Genomic DNA, 12,277 nt, shown 5'->3' on the forward strand with positions numbered 1-12,277 from the left:
CTGATTCAGTCTAATGTCCACTGTTCTTTCTGATATACAAAAATGACATTCCGTTCACCACTTAGCGTATTTTCATTTAGTGATGTACTATAGGCTTGTCTTGCAGGATAGCTCATTGCCACAATAATATGTAATATGCAGTTGTAACTGACAGTCATCTTGGGGACGTCTGTCTGAAGTGCAGATGTAGATCTGGACAGTCCAATATCTTGGTAAAATTATAGAAAATGTCAACAAAGTATTTGCCAGTGTTCACTGTGTGCCCAATTTTTAATGGGGGTCAAGTATGTGTTCCTCTTTCTATAACAACTAACTTAACACCTGTTAATCCTTTTGCGGGCCATGGGAATATACTTCCCACCAAATGTATTTCTTTACAGCAGTTAAGGGAATGTGTGTTACTACTTCTGTATTCTCCTGGCAGCTAGTGACAATCTGCTGTTCCAGCTATAGTTTCTGTTTGTTGTGAAATGCAGTCTTCAGGACTGTGGGAAGTATCCCACCAAACAACGGTGTTTCAATGGTTGTTGAAAACTATGGTTACCACCAAAGTAGTTTCTGGAAGGGGCTTGGGAGGCATACTTACCACAAAATTAATCTGTCATTTGTAGTACTTGGGAAAGATACTTACCACGATCTTAGGGGTGTTCCAGAGCTTTTGGGGATACATCTTACCACATCTGTCTACACCTGACACCTTTTCGTAGCACACCACACCAGGTGTATGAAAACTGCTCCAACAGTCAGTTTGTTTGTCATGGGATCACTATTGTTTTCAGAACACATTGATTTGCTTCTGCAATATACATTATTGTGACCTGTGTTAGCTCATACTATTATTGTATGATAAAGTTTTGAGGATTGTTTTCACACTGCGGTAAGTAAGCTTTAATTAAATCAATAGCAATTATTTTTTAAATAAAGTAAAAGAAAACATAAAATAAAAACAGTAAACACTATTCGTTAGTTTTTTACGTGTAACAGCAACACACATCCAGTCTCAAAAGTGAAGTGCAAAATCCTTTTATCACCAGTTTTAATACCTCACAAAGCTGTCATGGTGATAGATGTACCACCATAGGTTTTGGTCCTAAAAGACAAAAATAATATTACCAGAAAATAAGTCAGTTGATCACACTTCTAATAGGACAGCAAAAAAATTATCTTCCCTGAGTTGCTACAAACAAGTATTGTTGCAGTATTGCTGCAGTGTATTTTGATGGTTGTTGACACTTCCCTTGCAGAGGCATAAACCCTGCCAGCAGCTATTGCTTTATTTGTAGATAGGTTACTGTGAAGTTATGAAAATGCATAATTATTTATGAGACAAGCGTTCTGTACTTTGGTTGCCACATTAGAAGAAAGAACAAGCTTCAGTGTCATGTATGTTCATTGGGACTTCATTCGTGATTGAGTTATAAAATATCATCCATACGGTTTGCATTTCTCAACCTGCTGGTTCTCCTTAGGCCATGAGAAATGCAAATTCTTTAAAAATTGCTGCTTTAAGGAGGATACATTAGGCTTCACATACACTGATGTATTTGCAGTTATGTGACAAATACATGACAAGAAATTTCAGAGATGGAAGAAAGATAGTGGTGAATGTGATATCAGCTGATTACTGCAGGCCACTTTTCAGTTAATCACTAGTAAAAGTACACAAATGGCTTGCAAAATAAGTATCTATTATGAATATTGTGATCAGCACCACAGGCACAGATAAATGGTTAAATTATGCTAGCTAGTGTTTTTCTTTTCTTCTTATCTCTTCAGGGAATTTGATGTAATGATTGTTTGCTGAAATGCATATGTATGGATGAATTTGTATCTATAAACCCCTAAAGTGCACCTTACCTGTGTTTCAGATACCTATTCAGAAGTGGGAATGCAGAACATCCCTCAGACCGTTTTTACAACACGTCTGTAGAAGTTCTACCAGAATCTAGTCAAAATACCCTCAGCAAAAGTGATTACAATTCCACATCTGATGGATATATTATTGTTGGTATGATGATGATTTTAATTAATTACTAATTATCACTTTTGCAGAAAAATCTAATGGAATGTGAGGCATTTACTTAAAACTCCAAATGCTTATGACGAGTGCATTCAAAATAATGCATAATAAGAACAAAATGGCACCGATTTGAATTAAACTTAATTAAGGACAATATTAGTTAAGATTGCCTTTGTGTTCAATATGCCTTTTATTGTCAGACTTATCAAAGACATGTAATGGCATGGATAGTAACGCACTTACAAGTAAATTAGAATATTATTTTGCAAGTAATGCTACATATGGTTCATCTTCCAACGTGAGCTAAAAAAAAAATCATGACCACCTGCTTTAACAGTGTGGCATGCAAGAGAGCAGTGGTCCTGCGTGGCATGGATCTGACAGGTTTTTGATGGGTTTCTGGAGGTATGTGGCACCAGATGTCTATGCACAGCTCTCACAATGCCTACAAATTGTGTTTTAGTGGTTTGTGGGTGCATAGTGTAACAAGAAACTGGATTCATCCATACAGGATACAAGTTTCCATTGACTTGAAGTCCAATCTCAATGACCCTGTGCCCACTGCTGTTGTAATTTTTGTTGCAGAAGCATGGGACCATGTAAGGTGTCATCTGCTCTCATTCCCCAAGTTCAAAATTGTACACTAAATGATGTGCTTCAAAACACTTGTGCATCTGACAGCATTGTATGCTGTCGTCAGATCTTCCACAGCTTGCTGCCTATCCTGCTTTACAGAGCAATCAACACTTTCCAGCCTCCACATACTGTGATGAGGCACACACATCCAAAATACTTTGTTGCCTGCTCTTCATTTCCCTGTCCTTACATGACTTTTTACTTATCCTCGTGACGTTAGCAGCAACTTGTCGAATGCTTATATATGAAGGATGTTTTGGCATCTTCTTAAAAAACTGTATGTAGTACAGGTGCCTCATAGGAGAAAGCTTATCATTACCATTCCTCTACTCCTTCTTGGCTGGAGATTGAGACTATAATACCAGTGAGTGCTCGGAGGCAGACAGTGGCTTTACATTAGAAATAGTGTCAAAGATCTGTCTGGGTAGGCCGTTAAAAGCTGGTTATTTCTCTTATAATTTTGTTCAAGAATCTGAATTGTTACATCTTTCCAAGTAAAGCTCTTACCTAAAGTTTTTAACAAAAGAATTGAAAAATTACTTGTTTGCAAATTTTCTTTTATACAATTACTGCATTCCACGAATGAGAAATTGACACTGTTTGCAGGCCAGTTCGATAGTATGGGTGTGGCGGAGGGTGCTGTCAACACGCAGCTGGGTCCAATCCGCACCCTGCGCCTCAGCGTGCACAGTGACAGTGAGAACTGGGCCATCCTCAGTGAGGTAAGTTCAAAGTAGTAGAGCCTCTCCAGTCATGGAGGAAAATGAAGGGCAAAGGATACGATTTCTAGATGGCTTTAGAAGTGGTAGCTCCTTTTTAAAGAATGGTTTCTCAGTACTGATTCCACTCTCTGGTTGAACTATTGTGATCATAAATTGCTAATCTACTTCTAAGAAAAATAAAGCTTTTTCTATCTCTGTATGCAGCTTTGTGACAAATGAATACTAAACTGGCCAGAATGTCTACTGGGTCCTATATTGAACTAAATGACATTACATTTTCATGTATAACCACTGCTGCTAAAAACTTCATTGTTTTGCTGCTTTGTGGTGGTTATGCATAGTCATTCATAAAGACTATGGAACAAGACTAAAGATAATTCTATAAACGTGGTATCTACCTGCCCACTTACAGTGCAACTGGAATGTTGTGATCTATCTTGTTGAACTTGTATCTCAAAGCAGGGCAAGATGAAGTGTTGTGGGGAAACTGTCAAATGGGATGTTTTTCCTCCATGACCATCCCCTAGTTCATCCTATACAGGACACAGTAATCTGCACAGAACAGTCATATATGCTGGTGCTTTGAGTTACCAAATTTTGTCACCCACCCCCTCCTATATTCCTGTGACTTGCCTCCCAGTGACTACTTCCTCTTTCCCCAGATAAAGAAAAAGACACATTGCCAGAATGACATGGTGATTTTTGATGCAGAACATTTGTCTCAACAGATAAAATACAAACTTCTACAATAAGGGTCCCTGCCAAATCATCCATCATTGGGAAAAATATGTTGCATTGAAGGGGGAGCAGAAGAGGACTATTGTTATCACCAAGATTCATGGTCACCACTTGATACTTTAGGTACAATTGAAACTTTTTGACTACCTCTTGTGTGCCTGCCACTTTCCACCACACTGTGATTTATGGAGTATAAATGTAAAAGTTACAGCCAACTGTTAGTCAGAAAAAAACCCTCACTATGCATAAAGTATACAATTAAGAAAAAGAGAGAATAAATACTATACTATTTCCTCCATCCAGTGTTCCAAAACTGAACAAGTGTGATAAATTTTTGAATACATTGTGACAAATGACAATACATTCCACACTGGGACTCAAACCTGGATCTGACAATTATCACTTCATTTCCCTGTATTTTATTTTATTTCATCCTCACTGATACCATTAATTCCATTTAAGCGAATTTAAATGTGTAAGTGGGTAGATCCACTTAAAAATGGAAACGAGTCAGCTTTTAATGAAATGTCCTCTGGTCGCTTCCACTTGACAGTTTGTGGAGAGATATTGGGATGCTTTGATGCTAAGTCTTACGAGCATACCCATTTTTTTTTTTTTTTTAAGGTCTGGCACAGTATAATGCCAAAAGTGTATTTCTCAGCACATACTTCCACAGGTTGTAAAAAAAAAATGGGTGGATGATTTAGAGTCAAAGAGAATTCCCAGTCTTCAGAATGCTGACACACATCAAAATACTAGTGTCTCTCCAGTTTGCAACTTCCTTTTCAGAGGTTTTTTTTGGAAAGAACTGAGATGATTTTGGAGTACTGTTAATGTGGTGGTGCCACTAAGTAGGTCACTCTGTACAGTTTCACTTTGCAGGAATAGCTGTAGATAGCAGTATGAAGTGTTTGTAGATGCAACCTTTGTTCTGATTGGTGCTGGGTCTGTGACAGTACTGAATTCATATAGTTAAAGGATGTTAATCTATATGCAATGAAAGAAAGGTCTGTAAACAAATTTTTTTATAAAATACAACAGAAAGCTGATTAACCTTTATACAATGACTAAGAACCTCTGTTAAATATTTCTCTGTTTCAGGAATAATCACTGAAATGCTTTGTTTTGAATGCAAAATAAATATTTTAAAGTGGTATATATGTTGCTGGTTACCAGATAACGAAATGTTATTGCCAGCGTTATTGCTGCAGATTCCCGAACAGAAAATCTAAGATCTCCCTGTGAACTTCTGAAATTTGCGAACAAAATGTCAGTCACTTTGAATTTCTCGTACATCTGTCAGTTAGATACTTTACCCACTGTCACTTTTGTGTTTAATTTTTCCATTGCCTTTTCACCACAATAGGCACAGCACAAACTCTCAGGCAAGGAAGGGGATACATAGCTGGCTTCTTGCGTAATAAGACAACATATGGACATGAATGCGCATGCATTCTTTTTACTAATTTTTGTGCATGTGCTTTTATTCCCATGCATCTGCATATGTGAACATGTCAGAATCCAAGTGTCGTATGATGAATGAGTGTTTTCTTATTGTGTCTGGTAGTGAACTGTTGGGTGTACAGGCAAGTTATACACTACCCATTCACATTGTAACCACCTGTCAAAAGCCTGAATAACCACTTTAGGCAAAACAGACCACTGCAAGACATGCAGTAGGAGAGTCAATGATGTTCTGGAAGATATCAGCACGGGTGTGGAACCATGCTGACTGAAGTGCCATGATTAGCTGCACTAGGTTTCTTGTTTGAGGACCCATGGTACAAACAGCACAATTGAGGTGGTTTCATAGATAAATTGTAAGTAGAGTTGTACCTGGTCCCCCCAAGAATAGATGCTTGCTTCTGTTAATTCAATTTGCCTTCCAGAATGATGAGGCCACCAAGGGAATTTCACAAAAACATTGCCTAGACCGTAACATTATTTCCTAGTTTAATTTCAGACAGTTCATGCCACACACACCAACAACAATCTGTTCGATGGTGCATAAAACATAATTCATCTGAAAAGGCCATGTGTCATCACTGAATTGATGCCCAACCAGTACTTACATGTAGATTCCAGCTTTTGCTGTCAATGAACAGCAGTCACCATAGACGGAGGGGTGCATGAACCGAGCTCCTGCTGTGGAGGTTCATACATAGCTAAATTTAATGAACGATCATTGACGACACATTGTTAGTAGAACCTTGGGTCATCTGGGTGGTCAGTTGCTCAGCAGTTGCACACCTACTTGCCTCCACACATGTGCACAGCTGTTGTTCACCCCTGTCATATATGGCATGTGGTGCAACAATGCTACCTTGGTGCCAGTTTTGGATAGTCCATTTTGCCATGGACCTTATACTTTAACCTCAGTGGCATGCAAGATGATTACAAAATGCAAGACTTTACAAACATAGCTGTTTCGGAAATGCTTCCAACTGTGGCCCAGAAACCAATATCATGCCCTTTCGGACATATAATAAATTGATCCATTTCCGCATTATGATGACGCCACTGTTTTCCGCGTCCCTTGTCATGCATTGTACAAGAGTGGTTATCACACATTGCCATCGAACATAGGCAGTGGTCACAAAGTGACTGGACGAAGTATGTACCATTTTTGAACAGAGTATTGTGACAAACTTGGGTATTGCAAGCACAGGTCTCTCGTGTGTGTTCATGTACAGAGTATTAGGATGACTAAAATTTAGAATCTGTGAAGTTCAGTCAAAAAATTTTTATTGATTTTTGAAGAACAGTACATGTGCAATTGCAGTATAAATCAACAATGCCCGTAGAAAAAGTTACATGGAGAAGCTAAGAGGAAAATTTAGATTTTTCTTAAGAAAAATGGCACAGAATATATTCTACTCATTACAACAAAGGTGAAAGATCTATTTCATAATGCTAATGATGCAGGATTTTGAAAACAGTGTGTGCACTTCATTCTTTATCATTGTGTTTTACCTGAGCCATATTCTCAGAGTAATGGGGAAGAAGTGCAAAGAACATTGGTTGCAGCAGTGTGTTGTCTGTTTTCAAGGTAAAATCAATAAACTGGATGGAAAAAGATCAGCACTGTAGTTAAAGCTGTAACTTTTATATTAGATAAATAGAGCACATTTAAGATGGTTGCCCACGTCATCCTCTGAAGGCTACTAGGTCAGTAAAATATTGTCACTGGAATTTTCAACTCCTCTGCACACATGAAAACAAACCACCTAACAAGAAGGTAAGAAGGTAATTTACTGTTTCAAATTAGTTCCAGATAAGAGCATAATTAACATTAAACAGTTTGCTTAATGATACACCATTTGCTTTTTTTTTAATTACTGATGTCATTTGTTGCAGATCCACGTGGTGGCAGGCAGCTGACACAAGCGTCGGAAGGACCGCAGCTTCTGTTGGTCATCTCAGGGTCTGGAGAAGCCCGGCACCAGCAGCACAACAGCTCTGTAGCCGGCCCTTGCTCAGCTAGTGATCTTCATGACTTTCTTCTCCTGAGACAGTCTGTCTTTGACAGATACAGCACACACAGACATGTTAACTCATTTTTGTACTTGTTGTGTGGCTGTGAGCAGCTCAGCTTTCTCTGTATTGAGATGAGCTGGTGAGTGGTGGGACTCTAAATGGCTTCACTGGTTCTGACAATAGAATTCGTCTAAGCGAACAATGTGACTGGCTTTTTATACCTTTTTGTATTTTCTCCTGCTGGATGTTACACCCTTAGGAAAAATAATTACAGTGGCCTATTACGTTTTAAAAAGTTTGTGGAACACTTCACGTTTTGTTATTCTTTTCAATGTCTTAATGGTTTGTATCTTACTGACTTCTGACCAGTTATGTACACACTGCAAAATTTTGTTGCAATACTTGAGTCCATAAATAAGAAAGGCATGTGTTTAGTCCTCATGGATAAATGGAAAATGAGTATGAAAAACCGTTGCTCAATTAAAGCTTCTGTCATTTCAGCTATGCTGAGAGTATAAGTAAATTTGTCTGCTTTCTTACTTGTATATCTTTCACTGGCTTGGTGTAATAAAAGTGGTTAATATACAGTTCAGCAACTCACTGACTTAATGTTAATCTAAGGCATGTTGCATATTAAAAAAAAGTTATTGATATTGAAATGGTATGTTTAAAACATTTCACACACACACACACACACACACACACACACACACACACACACACACACACACACACACACACTCTAAAGGAAAGTAGGTTATGCAATCTGTTGTTAACACATTTTAGCTTCCTAATATGTACACCATGACTAGCTCATTTTACTGAAACACACATTATAAACATCAGATCAGTCAGATTTTTATCTCATATGTGGTGATTGTTTCCAATACATTTACTCCCCAGATAAGCCATGCTGGAGCTTGTTGAACATTGTGGCTGTCATGCAATTAAAGATTGTCGAGGGAGACTGAGATCAGCCACATATACTTAAAACAAAAAAAAGTCATTGCTCTCCTTGGTTTTGGGTCATAGTCATCTTCAGATGGCTACATTTATTTTATTACTGTAAGTACTATCAGCAGCATGTCATGTGCACACATACTACATGAGAATATATGACATTAGTAGCACTCAGTGCTACATGAATAGCTTGCATATGTAAAAATAACATGCACTTAAAACCACAAATAGGGGATGAGAGCTGCATGGAGTGGCCATGCAGTCTGAGGTCCCATGTCACAGACTGCACGGTTCCTCCCACTGGAGGTTAGAGTCCTCCCTCGGCATGGGTGTGCGTGTGTTGTTCTTAGCATAGTGAACAATGTTTCATTGTTATTTTGTAACCATGAATTTTGGGGAAAAAGTGTAAAACTTTTAAATGTGCACACAGTAAAATTGCATGTGCATAACTGACCAAATTAAATTTTGTTATTAAGTTAAAAATCCACCTCCAGTAAATGCGCGCACGCGCACGCACACAAACATAAAATATTTATATGCATTCTTTTCCTTGGCACAATTTTAAATCAGGTTGCAAATCCTCTGAGAGATAGGCATTCAAATAAATTTGTGCTCTAGTAAATCTGCGCAAGAACAAAAATCTGAAGTTCGTAAGATTGATTATGGCAACTATCCCCTGAAGAATTGGAAATGTACTTCACCTCACCACATTCTAAATAAGCACAAATTTAGCATGCCAATAAGAAATTTCAACAGATTTTTTTTCTGATATTCAAGCAAGTCAAACATAAGACCCCTCAACAGTAACTGCTTACTTCATCTGGGGGGGGGGGGGGGGGGGGGGGGGAGAAATTAACATACTGGCCATTGATATTTTTATACTTCCTATGAGGTGCTGTAGCTATACTTCAGTTTATTTATATTGGAAGTGAGTAATGAAAGGGGTAAAGGTAAGAATTTGTAGTTTAGGCATTGATAGAATAAATTTTCTGTCTTTTTTTTATGTGCCCATCTATCTTTCTTTCAGGTGTGCATCCAGCAGTGTCATTTTGTTCTTCAGATATTTCAGTTGATAAACCTATCTTCAATGTGAGTTGCTGGCAGAATTTAAACCATTTCACACGATAGTGTGGAGTGAACATCTGTGTCAGAAATAACACTGTCTGCAACAAGAATGCCCATCATAGATATAATATTTAGCACCTAAGGTGAAAAGATACATTCAGCAAATCCACATTGGTGAATAATTACGTGATTGGTTACTAAAATGGATGAAATGTGCTGCAATGGCAGACAGTGGTGATTCCGAACAATAATTCCTCTGGTGGTGTTGAAAGATTTCAGTTCTGCCAACAACTCATCTTTAAGAAGTCCATAAAGTTGCTAGATCACTCGCTCCCTCCCTCCCTCCCTCCCAAGGTGGTCACATTGTATTGGCGCTGCATCTCAACCCAGTAATAAAGACATCGCTTTGGATGAAACATCATTGTATTAGTGTTCTACGGCAATCTTTATCACCAACAAATGCCTTACACACACATTATTATTATAACATGAAGGATATCTATATCATTAACATTTTGACAGCTTAGAGGCCACCAGCAGCCACAGCTCTGCACGACACTGTGGCCTGGCAGTGAAACATCCATCACTACGCCATGCAGCAGTAAACATGTTGTAAAAAATTATGATCTGTCCATAGAAAAAGAAAAAGCTCCTTCACAACCAATCTACGTATTCATGCAGTAGCATTTCAGTACGTGTGATTTGACAGCATTGGCCTATAGCAGAACTTCAGGTGCCACTACTGATTTATTTATGCTTTGCACCAACCATTCAAGACTATAAGCACACATAGCCCAGATCTTACAAATTTTCATCAAGCATAGAGAAAATATTATGCAAATGTCTTAAAGGTTGTTCAGAATACCTATTGCTATTTAACTCTGAAGTGTCACCATTCCATTCTCATTATTTCATCTCTAATTCTGTAGCTTAAATAATACAGTTTAGCTTTTCTTCTAGATTTTACAGTTACCTATGATTACGGAAAGGCATGAAGGAAATGGGTCATTCTCATGGTGTGGTCCAAAATTAAAGCTCTGGTTTGTAAAACATAAGCTGTTATATTCAGTGCAACCATATTTGGACAGATATCTCACTATATTTTCACATTAAACATTTTTTGTTGTAAATAGTTCTTGGAGTCCCTGAATTTTTCAGCATTAACTACTGTATTATGTCTGTAGAAAAAGGAAAAGTACCATCATGTGATATAATTTGTACACATGGACTACACTAGTTACTGCAGTTGTGTAGCCCAAGTCTGCAGCTGATCCAGAGTAACTCCAGTACCACCACATACAATGAGAACAGCAGGACCTGGTGGAATGCGGTGCTCAGAGTCCAGCTTCGACAGAATACCGGAGTAGAGGGCTGCCAGTGTGGCTCCACATGCAGGTTCCACCACCACATTCTCCAGTTCTGGCACAAACAATAAATCCAATAATCAGCACTCAAGACTTCTCAGTAATTGGACACTTTAATGTTGGAACCAGTCATATTATATTTCTGTTAATAAAAAAAAAAAAAAAAAAATTCCATTAACTAACATGTGAGCCACTGAAGGCTTATCTTCAGAGGGCTGGTATTTACAGGTACTTCACATTTTCAACCGGCTGCTGCTAGTCATGTGACAAAGCAAGATGTGATAATTTTAATCCCCCTCTTGTTTTGCCATCTGTGTATTTAAATTCAGTTTTTTTAACAAATTACCATTTAACTAATTACCATTAACATACATAAATATAATCTGAATTCCATAAGAAAAAGGTTGGCCCTCATTTTTAAAGAATATAACAAGAGATATAATTTTGTGCTTAGTTTTATGTATGTAATTGATTTTCTAATTTATTTCAACTATTCTTAGTTAGTATCTTTTACTATAGGATGAAATAAATAATTGTTTTGTAACTTGAATTCTACTGTTGACATGTATACAAATATAATTCTGGAATAATTCTCTCTCTCTCTCTCTCTCTCTCTCTCTCTCTCTCTCTCTCTCTCTCTCTGTGTCTGTGTCTGTGTGTGTGTGTGTGTGTGTGTGTGTGTGTGTGTGTGTGTGTGTGTGTGTGGGGGCGCGCGCGCGCCTGTCCTTTTTTCCCCCCTAAGGTACGTCTTTCCGCTCCCGGGATTGGGATGACTCCTTACCCTCTCCCTTAAAACCCACATCCTTTCATCTTTCCTTTTCCTTCCCTCTTTCCTGACGAAGCAGCCGTCGGTTGCGAAAGCTCAAATTTTGTGTGTCTGTTTGTTACTTTATTGTGCCTGTCTACCCGCGCTTTCCCGCTTGGTAAGTCTTGGAATCTTTGTTTTTTGTTGTGGTCTTCAGTCCTGAGACTGGTTTGATGCAGCTCTCCACACTACTCTATCCTGTGCAAGCTTCTTTATCTCCCAGTACTTTCTTCAACCTACATCCTTCCGAATCTGCTTAGTGTATTCATCTCTTGGTCTCCCTCTACGATGTTTACCCTCCACGCTGCCCTCCAATGCTACATTTGTGATCCCTTGATGCCTCAAAACATGTCCTACCAACCAGTCCCTTCTTTTTCTCAAGTTGTGCCACAAACTCCTCTTCTCCCCAATTCTATTCAATACCTCCTCATTAGTTATGTGAATCATAGCAAAATCAAAGATGGGAGCACAACTCTCCCCATTGACATGG

General features: G+C 38.3%; 2 protein-coding genes across 5 annotated transcripts in view; one reads left to right on the forward strand and one right to left on the reverse strand.

The window, feature by feature from the left end:
• Nucleotides 1-8,180, forward strand: part of LOC126266596 (alpha-1,3-mannosyl-glycoprotein 4-beta-N-acetylglucosaminyltransferase A) — a 705,207-nt gene extending 697,027 nt beyond the window's left edge. For all 4 annotated transcript variants that reach the window (XM_049970912.1, XM_049970913.1, XM_049970914.1 and 1 more), the window contains 3 exons: nt 1,869-2,008; nt 3,263-3,378; nt 7,474-8,180. In XM_049970912.1, coding sequence (XP_049826869.1) covers nt 1,869-2,008; nt 3,263-3,378; nt 7,474-7,497 — 280 coding nt within the window. In that variant the 3' untranslated portion in view covers nt 7,498-8,180. The remainder of the gene's footprint in view (nt 1-1,868; nt 2,009-3,262; nt 3,379-7,473) is intronic.
• A 1,848-nt stretch (nt 8,181-10,028) lies between these two features.
• LOC126266599 (L-serine dehydratase/L-threonine deaminase-like) overlaps nt 10,029-12,277 on the reverse strand; it is an 82,600-nt gene continuing 80,351 nt past the window's right edge. The window contains exon 8 of the mRNA XM_049970919.1: nt 10,029-11,037. Coding sequence (XP_049826876.1) covers nt 10,856-11,037 — 182 coding nt within the window. The 3' untranslated portion in view covers nt 10,029-10,855. The remainder of the gene's footprint in view (nt 11,038-12,277) is intronic.

The sequence above is a fragment of the Schistocerca gregaria genome, chromosome 4 (assembly GCF_023897955.1).
Source record: "Schistocerca gregaria isolate iqSchGreg1 chromosome 4, iqSchGreg1.2, whole genome shotgun sequence".
Lineage (NCBI taxonomy): Eukaryota > Metazoa > Arthropoda > Insecta > Orthoptera > Acrididae > Schistocerca > Schistocerca gregaria.